We start from the raw sequence: 14,878 nt of genomic DNA, 5'->3' as shown, positions 1-14,878 counted from the left end.
GAGTTTGATTCTCACCACCTTCCAGGTGGCTCCAGGTACTCCAATTCTGTGGCATCTAGATTCTGGCTTCTGAAGGCATGGGCACACACATGGTATACAGACAACGATGCAGACAAAACACACCAATGCACATGAAACAAAAATTTAAAACATCTATGAATGAATGAGATAAAGGAGAGCAGAAGAGCATGGGAGAAGCAAGCGCACTAAGTAAGAATCACTTCATGTTGTGTTTTAGAAAGAGGCTTGGATGCATGGGCCTGGTGTGGTTGTAAACATTGATTCAGGAAGACAGATAACTTGAGGCTTGGCATGCTTTCCTTCCCCAGATTTGGCAGGTTAAGAGGGCTGAAATGCAGCAGGTAAAATGAGCCAGCAGCTCAGATCTACTGCATCCAATACACACAGGTTTCCTGGCATTGTTTTGTCACTCCTTCCATTTACTAGGCTGTAGCAGGGTGGGGACATGGTCTGGTCTCTCCTCAGTCAGGCACAGCAGCCTCCTTATCCCCCAGGGTCCACAAGTGTGCTGGTTAGTTTATGTCAACTCAACACAAACCCAGACACATCTGGGAGGAGGGACCCTCTATTGAGAAATTACCTCCACCACATTGTCCTCTGGGGAAGTCTAGGGGGTTGGGAGGGGATTAAAGCACAGAGTGGAAATAAGGAAGAGATGCAGAGAAGACAAAGCCAAGGGAAAGGGGGACCGTAATAAAGGGTGGCAGCATTAGGAAGAACCATTGATGCAAGGGGTTCTCCTCACATATTTATCACAACAGTTCAAAGTAACTAACATGTTACCCCCAAGTAAAGGTTACTAGTAGGCATTCTGCATCCACATTGGAGGCTTTTCCTCCAACTTTTCAACTTCCTAGCCCACATTTCATTGTAGACTTTCTGTGACTCCCAAGGTTTGGAATGGAAGCCCAGGGCTTGGAGACCCACCTTTAACCACAGTCAATGGCTGATACTGGCTTAGCATATCACTGGTGCTCAACAAATACAAAATGAACAAGTGGAGACTGCAGGACCAGGTTAGAAGCTGGGTAGCTAATGAGGCTATAGCCGGAGTCTGTGTCTATGGAAGCTACAGAAACTTGGCTGCTCATGGAAATTCTTCCTTAAAACAAGCAGTAGCCATCAGGATACACAACACTCAAGTCATGTTTTGCACTATTTAAACTCAGATTTACTGACAGATGTAAAATAGTAGGTGTATTTTGGCCAACACCATCGAGGCCCACCATTAGAGTTCTGGCGCTTAAAATCTGTTTTCTTCTCGGTAACAGCTGCTACTCTTTCCCCAGTTCTATGCTGTCTCAATCATCAAAAAACATTTATCTGCAAGTGGCAAGTGCCTCAAATAATGGCTTCCTGTGTCTTCCCAAGTTGACTGTTTTCTCTCTTTTCTCTACCCTTCATGAGTAACCAGTGTGGTTTAGACAGCTCATCCACACAAATTTCCATGAGGAAATGTGTCCAGGCCAAAGTGAGTCCCTGTTACTGCGGTAAGGGAGAGCATGCCCTGATGCTCCCCAAGCCAGACACCACAGTCTTCTCATGATACAAACAGAGCAAAAAGTGAGGAGCTTGTTTTCTCTCTGGCTATATCCTTGAATATAAATCCCTTGAAAATTATCTTTCAAATTCTAGGGTTCATTAATTTAATTGATTCTGTTCCTAGGTTTTAATTAAATCTGCATTTCTCCCAGTAACCTTTGGAAAAAGACCGAAGCTTCACTATCACATGAGAAAGAACTGGATCGCAGAGCAAGACACACGTGAAAGTGGAGAACAAAAATAAGTAGGCATGTTTCATAGAAATTTATTTTTGTACCAAAAAATTAACATTCAGAGACAATACTTTTATTGTACAGTATAACAAAATAACTTTCACTAAATTGAGGTGGATTTTTTTTGCAGATAAACCACAATGCTTTTTCTATCAAAAAACACAAAATTTACAATTTGTATCTCTTGTAGAAAAAAACACCTGTTCAATAATTATATAAATACTCCTGACAGATCTCAGTAGCCTGTTGTGTACCCTTTTTGCTATGTCAGCTCCTACAGTCAATTTGCTTCTAAATTTGAAAGGCACCTGGTGACCAACATTCTGCTTATTATTCAAAGTATCCATTTAATTTTTTTGTTTGCATAGGCTTGACAAGTCTGAAAACGCTATTATATTAAAAAGAATGAAGAAATAAACTACATGTGGTCGCCTGAAACAGTATCATTCCCTTTAGCTACCAGTTCCCTCAGGGGAATTACAAAGTGCAGCAGTTAAATACATCTGTACATTTAAAACATTAAATATGTCAACAGTGAGACATTTTTAAATATTTTTAATCAAATACTATAGCACAAACATAATTTACAATATTTTGCACAGAAAACATTACACCTGAAATATAACTTTAGATATTATATAAAAATACATATATTTTCTCTCCTCATTAGGAAAAAAAGTACTCATATGCAGGTTCCAGCATGATGTAACCCTTCAAAAGAATGTAACCCTTCAAACTATCGTTTGTCTAACAATGAAATGGCACCCTCTTAACTTTGAGGTTCTCAGTGGCACATGGCCAGGAGTTAGACCCAGAGACTACGACCCCTTCCATTTAGTTCTAGGACTTCATTACAAATTTGTACAACCATTATGTAACCACCAAGAGTCTACCATCTCCTATTGACTTTACATATGCATGACGTGTACAGGGTCAAGAGAGAAGACCATGAGTTTTATACAATGTCTCTTAGTAGTCTTACACAACTATATACATCTTCCATTTTTGAAAATGCTTCCAAACATCTAGGACATACATGCTAATGCTCCACAGAATGAGTGTCAGTCTATGTCTTGAACTTTGAAAGCCCCAAAGTAGGTCGCATCTTGATCAGGATCTAGCAGAGAAGGGTTGGACACCTGAACGCTGATTTCTTCACCTGCTCGGAGCTTAAAAAACCCTCCAACGTTTATGGAGTAGAAGTGGAACTCAGAACTCCCTGCCCAGTATTTGGTGCTCCCTCCCTTCATCAGGTTGTGAGAACTTGGGATTTTGACACTGGTTTTAACCACATACACCATCAGCTGAAGATACTCTGTGGCTAGGGCTCCCGATGTCTCATGATGCCTGAAGCAAATGTTGGCATACAGGTAATAGAAGCCATCTTGGTTAACCCTTAGTTTCCCATTGCTTAGAGTCATGTTGGAGATCTTGGCCCATCCCCGGTCATGGTACCAAGAGGACAAGCTGACTTTATGGGAACCTACAGAGAACAGAGCACAGAGGCACAGATTTAGAATCCACTTCTTTGATAAGAAAACGTTTCTGGTTATTTCCGAAGGCTGGCAGGGTGGTGCTACATGCTAACACCACAGTCCTTAGTCTAACACAATGACTTACCTTGACACTTATTTTCTGTGTGGGGATGGGTACATTCAACTGGACTTAGTGCTTTCTGTCCTGCACACTGAAGACATGAAAGCGAAAGTCCTCCATTCCTGCCCTTAGGGAAGCTATAGGACACAAGCAACATTGCAACATGTTCCAGAAGAGAAGCAGAGCTTGGAGGAAGTACATAGAATTGCTATGAGAATTTGAAGGAGAGACAACAAATTTTTTCCCATACAGAGGGGTCAAAATGGGCTCCATGAAGGTGCTATGATGCCCAGAAACATAAAAGAGAGAAGATTGAGCCCCACAGAGAGGAGCAGTTCATTCCTGGTTGAAGAGGGGAATTGGCCAGAGTCAATTCAGATAGGAATGAAATCATCTTGTACAGAAAGAGAATTTCCATCCAGGGTATTTAGACGGATGTGAGGATCTGGGTCTCAAAAGCTGTGGGTAGGCCAGTTCCAACTGTGTCACCATCTATTATCCCCACCTTAGCCAGAGACACACAGTTGAGTGTCTGTTCTAGAGAAGCTCAAACACAAAATATCCTAGATCCTCAACTTCATGCAATCACGCACATCCAATATTGTAAAACCACACCCCAGTTCCTAGTTCTCTACAACCACTTCTGGTCCACGAAATGAGGTGATGAGGGACCTCCATGTTATTGTTTCTGGAGAAGTCCACATTCTAAAAAAACATTTTAAGTCACCCACATACCCAATGTTTTTCACAGTCCAGGTTTGATGTACATTACTAGTTGTTTAAAAATTGAGGATACCTCTAATAAATCAAATTATGCAATATGTGTACTTATGTGGACATTAATTATTCTATAGGAAAAAGTGATAACTGAGAAGGTAAGAGTTTACAGAAGCATGGGAAGGTTCAAAAACACATCTTCCCTCCAAGGATTCTATAAAGAGTTGTACTAAGCTAACAGAGCCATCTCTCTGGAGTAACACGAAACACAACCTGTCTCAGACTGGGGGCAGGGAGAAATCTGTTTTTGCAGCATACACAATTTGTTGTGTGCCATGTTGCCTACAACTTGTTAGTATTGAGGTGGCAAACGACAGAAATCAGTCAGGGAGACCCAGAAAAGATAAGTATTACAGGTTCTTGTTCGTATACAGATACTAGAACACACACACATATACACCATTCAAATAGAAGTGTGCTATTTGGGATTGAGTGTAATGGAAAATGAATATGGTCAAAATACATGATATACTTGAACAAAAATGTCATAATTGTTCCAATATTATGGTATACAACTATATACATAAATAATTTTTAAGAATAAAAGAAATAGGGGCTGGAGATATGGCCCAGTGGTTAAGAGCCCTGACTGCTCTTCTAGAGGACCCTGGCTCAATTCTGAGAACCCACATGACAGCTCAAAACTGTAATTTCAGTTCCAGGGGACCTGACATCCGTGGCAAAAGCACAAATGCAAATAAAATAAAAATAAATTTTAAAAAATAATAAAAGAAATAAGCACAGGGACTAACACTGAAGCCACCACTCCATGAACTAGATTCTAAGTCATTAAAGTTGAGAACTCTCTGGTTTGGTGGAACCAAGAAGATCTATATATATAAACAATAACAATACCCCCTACACTATCTACTTTCCCACAGTAGCTGGAGCCCTGGAGAGACGTGAACACCTGTATCCTTCACTAGAGTCAGAGGTTGAACACAGAATGCTCGGTGGTCTCTTGGCTGTGAACTGAGGACCTCCAAGTCAAGCTATTGCTGAAATCAAACAGGAGACAGAAAGAGTGAGGCAGGGCATGGGGCAGTCAATCTACAGTGGGACCACCCATCATTAAATGTACAAAAAACAAGGTTCCAGTTTCCAAAGAGGACACGAGGGTTCTCAAACTTCACAGCAAGACTGCTACAGCCAGTCACCAGTCTCCAGGCAGTGGACAGCAATCCTTTTCCCCCACTGGAGGTCTTATCTCAGCTCTGCCTGGAGTCCAGTGTCCAAATGCAAACACCTCCCTATAGAGTCCCAAATGAATCAATGGGAGACTGTAAAAGTCTGCTCATGCTACATCATCATAAACGCTGACATGATAACTCCTCCAGGCTGGTAGACAGCCACCTACTCCATGGGCAAAGCTTATGAAATTCAAAATAGTCCCATCTCAAGTTAATTCATATTGCCCAGCTTCTTACCCAATTCCTGTACTACATTTCATTCAATTGTCATATGCATATCTCTTAGCAGAGATAAGTTAAATCACTGAAGTACTGTCTCTTCTGTCTATGGGATGGACCTACCAATTTTGGAGTGAGACATGGCCAGGGAAGGCAAGAAAGTAATACAAAATAGTGGTGAGAACAGATAGGAACCCTGACCAAGTACCATCCCCATAGTTCAGTGTGTCAAGTAGAAGAAGCATCCTCCATAGTCTAATGTGCTCTCTGCTTTTCTCCATTCCTGTTCTCAAGTGTTGATTCATCCTGGTATCTGACAGGAGGACATCTAACATGGTGCTTCCTGTGGACATTCACTCTGCTTAAAATGAAGAATGACCCTCTCTGTCCATAATGAAGACTTTTACCAAGCAGTGACCCCTTGGGATGCTTACCACCGATGTCACGGAAAATAAGAAGCGGGCACATAAAGTATGACCTTCCCAGTGCTGCCTGCTATAAGGAGCAGGGTTTGATTTCAGTGACAAGGGACTGCCCAACAGAAGCGGCAGAGATTTGTGATGTCAGCAGAGCTGAACTTGGTGAGACAGAAGAACAAGAAAAGTGGGAAGGTTCACGTCTAAAGTGGGTTGAGGAAAGGGAGCACCTTGGTGGTGAGGACAACGCTATTGAAGCGCAGTGGGGCGATCGTGAAACACACAGAAGAAAGGCTAGGAAGCTAGACGCTGTGAGTAAAGGGCTCACCAAAGGATGACAGTGGGGAAAGATGAGAAAGCAGCAAGGGGAAGGCCTGCCCTGGCAGCCGGGATTTCTTTCGCTAATGAGGTATGCTGAGGACCTCTTACCCCAGGCTGGCTGACCTCTCCAACTCTCCGCTGGGCTCCCAGCTGCTAGTGTTGGAAAGGGACCTCAGCAAACATTTAGCCTGCATAGCTCCCTAAGGAAAGATCCCATATTCTGACCCTACCCCCCCCAAGTGCTTCCTAATGCATTTGCCTCAAGAAACTTTGAAACTGCAGAACAGTCCACACTGGAGTCCCTGTGTATAAAGAAATATCTAACAGCGTTCCAAAATAAAAATAGCACGTGAAAGCCAACTTCCCCTGAATCATTCAGCACTGGCCAGCATTGGGAAAACAATGGGTTAGAAGGGCTATTGGCCCAACCAGAGCCACTCACTCTATTTTCTTAAGCAGAATCATACAGAGGTTCATTTTCCTGTATCCTATACCAAATAGCTGTCAGAGCATAGCCAGGAGTTTTGCCTGGATTTTTGGCACTGGTTAGTTTCTAGGTGCCCGTGGAGGGAGCTTTATAACTATAACATGCTTGCCATTGCCAAGCTGACTTTGGCACACCGTCTCAGGCAATGTTTATCCTATGCCATTTAAAGTGAACTGAAAAGATAAATGTAGGGTACATTCATAGCACACTCAGCCCATGCATTGGTATTAATTTGATTGCCTCTGTGAACATGCAAGCTAGTTTTCCCACTCAGAGAAAATCAGCATAGCTCCACAGTCAGGCACACACAGACAGAGAGCTCTGTGGATCAGAACAGCCTGGAGAAATCTCCTCATGGTTCAAGAGTTTGTTTCTCACCTTTTGTATCTTCAATGAGAAAAAAAACCTCTCTCTATGGCCTATGCAAGGATAATATGCCAAAATTATTAAAAGGTAAACTTTTATTATTTAAAAGACAAAAATATTTAAACTCAAAAAAGGAAAAAAATCACCTTAAGCCATTTGTAGAACAAAATGGAATTTACATAATGACTTAATCAAGCTCAAATAATAATTGTAAATCACATTTGCTGAGTGTAATGTGCCCCCTTCTACCCAAGAATATAGTATGTATAGCTTCCCCACAAGGTGGACGTTATTTCTGATTGCTGTAGCTGAGGCACAGATTCAACGACTTTGTACAAGGTCGCAGACACTAGAGCCCTTGTCATTGGATACCAAACTAATCTATTTCTGGCAAAAATACATATGACCCTTGTATTACTTCCTTCTGAAAAAGCCAACCTACCACAGGCACCTTGCAGCCTGCTTCTAGGATAGCGTATAAGACTGATCTGAGAATTAAGTAGAGTGTAAAGTCAAATCTTGTTACCACAGTGACCTTAAGCAAGTGACAAACTATGTAAAATGCCATCTCACAGTCTCTATAATGCCAGAATGATAATTGCCACCTTGTATCGAGGATGAGAGTTCATGAACACACAGCAAAATACTTAAGCATAGGAGGTGTTCAGTATGCAGGACACAGTAGAGGTAACAGTGATGGATAATTATCACTCTACCACAATGTTCACTGTCCTGGAAATCTCTGCCTAGCCCGCTGTGAGTAGTCAGTGGAACTATGTGATGACTACCTAGTACATTGAGGTGGCTGCAGGCACAGAGCTCTGGGTCCTCATTTTCAGAAGTAATCAGGTCTCTGGCCTATTAAACTAATTATGTGCCAGGGAGTGGGAGGATAGGGAGAAGGGACAGAATAGCTCAGCTTCCTGGGGACTTCTGTCATCTGCTGGCCCCCACAAAGTCCTCCTGGAAGGAAAACTTACTGGCTTCCTGATTGAAGTCATCCACCAAGGATGTCAGTAATGGGGATGAGCTTGATTTCAAACTAACCTACTTCATGAGTAAGAACAGATGATCACTGTGAACAATTATATGTGTTTACAACCGGCAGGTACTTAAAGTAAACACCTACTTCCATGATCCAAAAATGAGTACATACATACAGATCATGAATCTGACTGTGACATGATTGACAAGGTAGGAGTCAACTGAAGGGTTTGTCTCCTTCTTTCAGGTTAGAAGTCAAGGCTCAAAGGTTTTAGTAACAGCCTACAAATAGGTGTGAGCATGGCCGTGGGCTGATGAGTGAAAAATTGAAACCTGTTTTCAGGCAGATCGTAAATATAACTTACCCGATGGGATGTTGGCAGCATTAATAGTGAGATGAGCAAAAGGCTGAACCTCTGACTTGACTCGCTGGGTCAGTTCGGACCATGAACCTTCCATCATAGCTGAGGATGACAGAACCAGGTGAACTTAAAGACTACAGACTGCGCAGACTTCAAACACGAATACCAACTCATAATTACCTGGGACTCCCGTGAAGCGCTGTGGCCCGACAATATGTTGTAATTCCTGAAATAGAAGAGAATTTTATTCATAAACTCATTCTTTTTGCAAAGCAGTAAAAATATGTAGGACTACCAGATGCATAATCAGCCAGGATACTTTACAAGGAGGCCGGAAGCTCTGAGGCAGCGAAGTCCCCCCATCTTGTATTCCTAGATCCCCAACACCCCAAAATGCTTAAAATGTCCAACACACACACACACCTACCTACATACCTTCAGGGCAATAAAAGAAAGCAAGAAACAAATTAACTTATAAAACAAAATAATGGAACATAATTAAAAGTCTGTAACAGGTGCACAAATGAAAATGAAGTAAGCCATAAAAGTAACAAGTATACACAATGTCTCACGCTCTTTGGTTTTTAGTGGCCTCTTTTTGTGTAGCCCGGTAGCGAGTTCCTGTTTATAGTGCAGCTCAGCCCACAAGAAAGATGCCTGGCTGCTAGTATTTATTGTTGTTGTTGTTGATGATGATGATGCTTTTTCAAGTTATAGTGTGTTTAAAATACGCTATGAAGGTCTAAGAGCTTTTAGAATGCCAATAATTAAAATATTCCTGCAAGTAAGTCTAGATGCATAGGCCAGAAAAAGAATGAATGCAGGTAGATAAGTATCAGTAATTGCATATTTAACTTGAGCTCCCAAAATGAAGTCTCTGCTAAGTGACCACATGCTCGCCCAATTCAGACGGTAGCTAACATGAAATGTCCCATAAGATAGAGGAGGTCAAAGCTCTAGCTTTTGCCTTGGTTCAAATCTCGGTGCTTAAAGAGTAGCCCACTGGGAAGGCTGGATGGGACAGTGTAGGTGAGCACCCCAGCAGAGTGCCCAGTAAACTCAGATACCTGGATGTTCTCAACTCGGGATAGTGTCCCATTCCCCTTCCTAGGATAAACATTCCTGCTGACCACCTACCACTCCACGATGTTTAAAGAATAGCCCACGTCATGAGGGCTTCCCCTATCCCAGGAAGGTTTTCCGTCATACAGCTGGACCATTAAACGGGTAGACGGAATAACACAAGTTCAACTCTTGTCAGTGAGAAGCAACCTAGAGATAACATTTATTCTTCTTTATTCTTCTCTCTGCCTTCAGCACCCTCAAAGGATGTATTGTGTTTTTCATAACTTTTAGAGAACCCACAGGGGTCACATAAGGTCAGCCTCTGCCCTGGCCTACACGTGGGTCCCTGTACAGCCTGTAGCCCACTGTTGGGAATTTTAAACAGATGGTGGCCCCTTGCATTGAACAATGCAATGGCTCTCAGTCATCTTTCTTTCCCCCACTTCTGCTGACCTCTGGTCTCATGGGTCTCTTTTCAGGATTCTCAATGGTGTCCTAATCTCTGGAACCTCCTGGTTTGGCTCACTTGACATTCACATTGCAGAGTATGTGTATACATACCTATGTATACATGATTATACATATATAGTTACATATATATATTGTGTGTATATGTATATAGTTACAAAATATATGTGTAAATATATACATAATTATATAGTATATTTTAATAATGACATATTCCTATGCATTTATATATACACAAAGTACATCATTATACATTGTGTGTGACTTTATACATTTACACACACAGTGTCTCTATATCCATTGTGTATATCTACACATAGATACCACATATACATACTGCATCTTTACCTGATAAGAATAGGCATCTTGGAGACAGTTATCGTCTGAGGCTTAAAGCCACACCCTCATTTTCCCCTAGCTCTGGCCTGCTCCACCATCAGGAGAGTAGAGGTATGGCACATCCCTACACATCTCTTCTCTGATTTTCTACACGCTCAGCCTAATTGTGGAGAAAAAGTAAGAAAAATGTCACTGTGGCCAGTGTGGTATGTGGTGCGAGCTGACCTCCAGGACAAGCATTTACCAGCTGCAGGATCATGCAGTCTGAGGCTGAGATACAGGAGGTCTGTGCTGAATTCTCACATTAGAATTTCTAACAGACGAGCAGCTGCTATAACCTCGGCGGAGATTGACAAATCCCCTTTGCAAGGATTTCTACATGGGCAAATGAGGAATTATCTCAAAGCTTGAGACTCAGCCCAAAGCCGAGACTGAAGCCCCTGATTAAAGGGGCAGGGACATTTTTCTCCCTCTCCACTGGGAATGCACTTTCCTTTCCTGTTTAATCAGTGGCTTCTAGGTCAGAGCTGCCAAAGACCCATTTAGTTACAAGAAAATTCAATAAATAGCACCTCTTAGAAGCACTTTCAATGCCTGCTGTCAGGGGAAAAAAGGGTTCATGTCCTAGGATGAATTAGACCTCTCGTTAGAGACCCAGGAGGTAATGCCTTTATGTTATTTCGCTAGAGTATCCAAGAATCCAATTTCTCTCAGAAATTCAGTAAGGAGGCTTCGGTACCCAAAAGGGATCATATGATGAATCAGTGACCTCAGGTCACACACACAAAACACTGTGGCATATATGTCTCCATCCCAATTTTTTGAGCCAGAAAGAAATGGTTGTTTATGAGCAATCATAAACATACCATTCTAAGTCTGTAATTTTAAGTTGTCTTTGAGCTTTGAGACTGCAAAAAGATACATACATACATACACACACACACACACACACACACACACACACACACACATTCTTAGCTGAAGGACATTTCATTTGACCTAGTACTTGCCACACCACCGTGAAGATCTGCATTAGATCCCCAGAACCAGTGCTTGGTTTGTTTGAAAAAAGAACCAGGAATACCAGACATTGGTGCATCCTTGTAAGCCCAGCACTCACTCACAAGCAGGTCCTTGGAACTCTCTGGACAGCCAAACAATCATTCTCCAGGCCAACAACAGACCCTGTACTAACAAATCAAGGTTTGTGGTCTCTGAATAACAAAACCCTCAGATGGCCTCTGGCTTCTACACATATGTACCATGCGTACCCACACACAAAGTGCGCCCTTACACATGCATGTACATGTGTGCGTGTGTGCGTGCATGTAAGCATGTGCGCTCACACAAATTTCTTCTAGGTAGAACTTGATGTATCCCAGTGGATGGTGCAGCTGCAATTTGAAGGACACTTTGGGATTGCCCTGGCCTTATCACAGCCACTGGTTCCATATCAACTTGATATTTTTCAAAGGATGCTCCAGGGTGGGTTCTGATACCCAGCTAGATGTTGAAAAGGTGACTGCTAATTCAGTGTTCCCATGAATCGTTGTTTGGGAACGCCCGTGTTCACTCAAAGGTATAATCTCACAAGTTACATTTCTATCCTACATCCTAAAACATGAATAAATTCTTACGTTTCAGTCAACCAACTTTTCTCTTGAACTATCATTTTTTAATTATATGAGAATTATGTAATAAAAATCCTAGAGCAGAAATCTGGACGGTATCTAGAGAGGACTGAGCAAAGTCCTCCCCTGACTAGGAACTACTATCTAGATATCTTCAAAAGAACCCAGTTTTCTACCTGACTCCCTAACTTAGAAGATCAGCAATTTGCCTTCCTAGAATACAGCTACCTGTAACACAGACATGCACACACATACACAAACAACAGACACACACAGATACACACACACATACACAAACAACAGACACACAGAGATAGACACAGACACACAGAGAGTAACACAGACACACACACACATAGACACACACACACACACACACAGACACATACACACAGAGAGAGACACAGACACACACACACACATAGACACACACACACACACACACAGACACATGCACCTACGCACACACACACACACACAACCCTTGGTTCCTATAAACTACCCAGGATACAAGAATCTTTACCTATGAGAGTTAAGAAACTTCATGAATGAATGAACTTATTTATGATCAAACTGTAAAAGAAGTCTTTCCAAAAACGTATCCATTTTTAAATAAGCATACTTAAGGCCTAAATTATAATAACTTCCTTTAACAGAACAAGGAAAGGGAACAAACCAGAAAGAGAAAACTGAACCAAGTAGGCAGCCAAAGAAATTGCAGTTAAGGATAAAGAAAACTTCTAACACAGTGCCACCTAATGGACATTGCCCCAATTAACGTCCCCTGGAACAACACATTCAAATGACGAAATTGCACTTTAAGTGTTATCTGTTGAAATAGATTGCATTAATTTTTCATCTTTTCCATCAGAGTACATCTGTAAAGACAGGAAAACAACAGATTTGATTTTTTTCTTAATTTCAACTGAGTTTAAGTCATAGGAAAAATGTTTATATTTCACAACCTCTCCTCCGGGGAACAAAGCACACAAAAGATCAATTGGTTGTGTAACTGTGGTCTCCACTGTGGCCTCTATTCAACTTCTCTTAAGCGGGACATCCAAGAAGTGCAGTCCCCAGGGGTGTTATGGGGGAAACATCCAATCTACTAGGACCCAGCTCCCTTCAGAAACCCGCACGGCTTTTTAAATGATGTCGGAATTTTTTGGCAAACTTGGGGAAAAGCTGTTCTTCTTGGGAAGTCAGGCCCACTTAGGGGAGGCAACACTGTGTGAGAATAAATACAAACTCTGAGTTGTGTTTTAAAGTCCTTAACTGGATATAGGAATTTGGCTCCACATAATTTATCCAACTTCTAAGCCCACCTTTGCAAACTGTGCTAAATAACTGCTACAAACAAACCTCTGAGTGTATATATATATATATATATATATATATATATACACATATATACATATATATATATGTATATATGTTAGTAAACTGATCCTAAGGTTGTTTGACTTCAATTTTGCTTTCCTCCTTCTAAATAATATGTGTATGTATGTATGTATATATATAATATACATATATATACATACATATATGTGTACATACACACACATGTTCTGACTGAGGCATTCTCAACTGAATAGGTTCCATGTAAAGGTCAAGTTGCTGGAGTCTGGGTTTATCAGTCTGAAATCCCACCCATGCTGTGATATGAATCATGTGATCCATGCAGTACCTGCCAATCAAATCACAGAAGAAGCAATTTGTACAGCCAGATGCTCCAGACACTCTTGGCACCGGTCGGTAGCAAGGGCCTCAGGTGGCTGCCTCCCTCTGCAATACCACAGCAGCTGCAGGGACATCTGGCTGGTTGAACAAGGATTTACCACCCCGCTTGCCAGATATAATACAGGGTTCATACACTTGTTAACATATGTAATGCACTCATTTTAACATCTTAATGATAGCCTTCATGTAATTCTTCTCCGACCTAGTTACAAGAATAGTGCATTCATCAGCTAGCTAGAACATGAATGCCACACTCAGGTTGTTTCTGAAAATGAATAGCCCATTTCCCTTTCCTGCAGGGAAGTCCTGGAGACTTATACATGGTAAATACCTCAGAAATCCCACCTCCTCCTCATCAGCCTGGAACTACTGCCTTTAAGCTCCCATCTCTCCTTGGGAAGACAGAAATTGCTTCCTAGCTCTTTTCCCTAACCTCTGAGCTTCAAACTGATGCCTGGCTGCTGAAACTGCTTGGTTACTTCAGGAACAAGTGCCGTCCTATGGTTTATGAGACTGCGTAGCTGGGGCTCTGTGCGAGACTGAAGGAGATAAATAATTAGGTCTATATCCAAAGTTCCTGCCACACTACTCCTAAAGTTCCTGGGATTGCTTTAATGACAAAAATGGTGAAAGCATCTTCTGTTAGTCATAAACCTATCTCAACCGGGCCTATTTATACCAGTGAGATAACTCAGAGGATGGGAGCTGGTTGCCAGAGCAACCAAGTGCATGATTAGGAGATTGGAGTTTTGTAAGGCATCCAGTTGTCTTTCTACATCTTAAGACTTTGAAACTGCTTAAGGCAAGGGGAACTAGACCACTTGCTATCTGAGGTCTTTCAGGCGTAGAGAAAACAGCAGCTAGTCACTGAGCTGCCTGTCTGGTTCCTCAGCTCTTCCTCCACGGTGTCTGTGTGCCCCCTCCTCCCCCAAGGATGCTGGCAGTGCTGGGGGCTGGGTCACAGGAGCTTCTTCTAATGGTGTGCACCAGAACCTGGCTTCCCAATCATGGGTACCTTAGCCACCTGCTGATCTGACCCTTAGCCAGAATTCCCTAGTGACCCCTGCTATAGCTCATCTTTAGTGACGGGCTGAGCTATCACCTCCAGAAAGGCTTCCCAC

General features: G+C 42.0%; 1 protein-coding gene across 1 annotated transcript in view; it reads right to left on the bottom strand.

Moving 5' to 3' along the window:
- Positions 1 to 1,814: 1,814 nt before the first annotated feature.
- Tnfsf11 (TNF superfamily member 11) overlaps positions 1,815 to 14,878 on the bottom strand; it is a 33,021-nt gene continuing 19,957 nt past the window's right edge. Inside the window, exons 3-5 of the mRNA XM_005070940.3 lie at positions 8,695 to 8,740; positions 8,518 to 8,616; positions 1,815 to 3,279 (exon numbers count right to left, since the gene is read on the bottom strand). Coding sequence (XP_005070997.1) covers positions 2,858 to 3,279; positions 8,518 to 8,616; positions 8,695 to 8,740 — 567 coding nt within the window. The 3' untranslated portion in view covers positions 1,815 to 2,857. The remainder of the gene's footprint in view (positions 3,280 to 8,517; positions 8,617 to 8,694; positions 8,741 to 14,878) is intronic.

The sequence above is a fragment of the Mesocricetus auratus genome, unplaced genomic scaffold (genome assembly GCF_017639785.1).
Source record: "Mesocricetus auratus isolate SY011 unplaced genomic scaffold, BCM_Maur_2.0 Super-Scaffold_2245, whole genome shotgun sequence".
NCBI lineage: Eukaryota > Metazoa > Chordata > Mammalia > Rodentia > Cricetidae > Mesocricetus > Mesocricetus auratus.
This window is presented reverse-complemented; position numbering and strand designations above follow the sequence as displayed.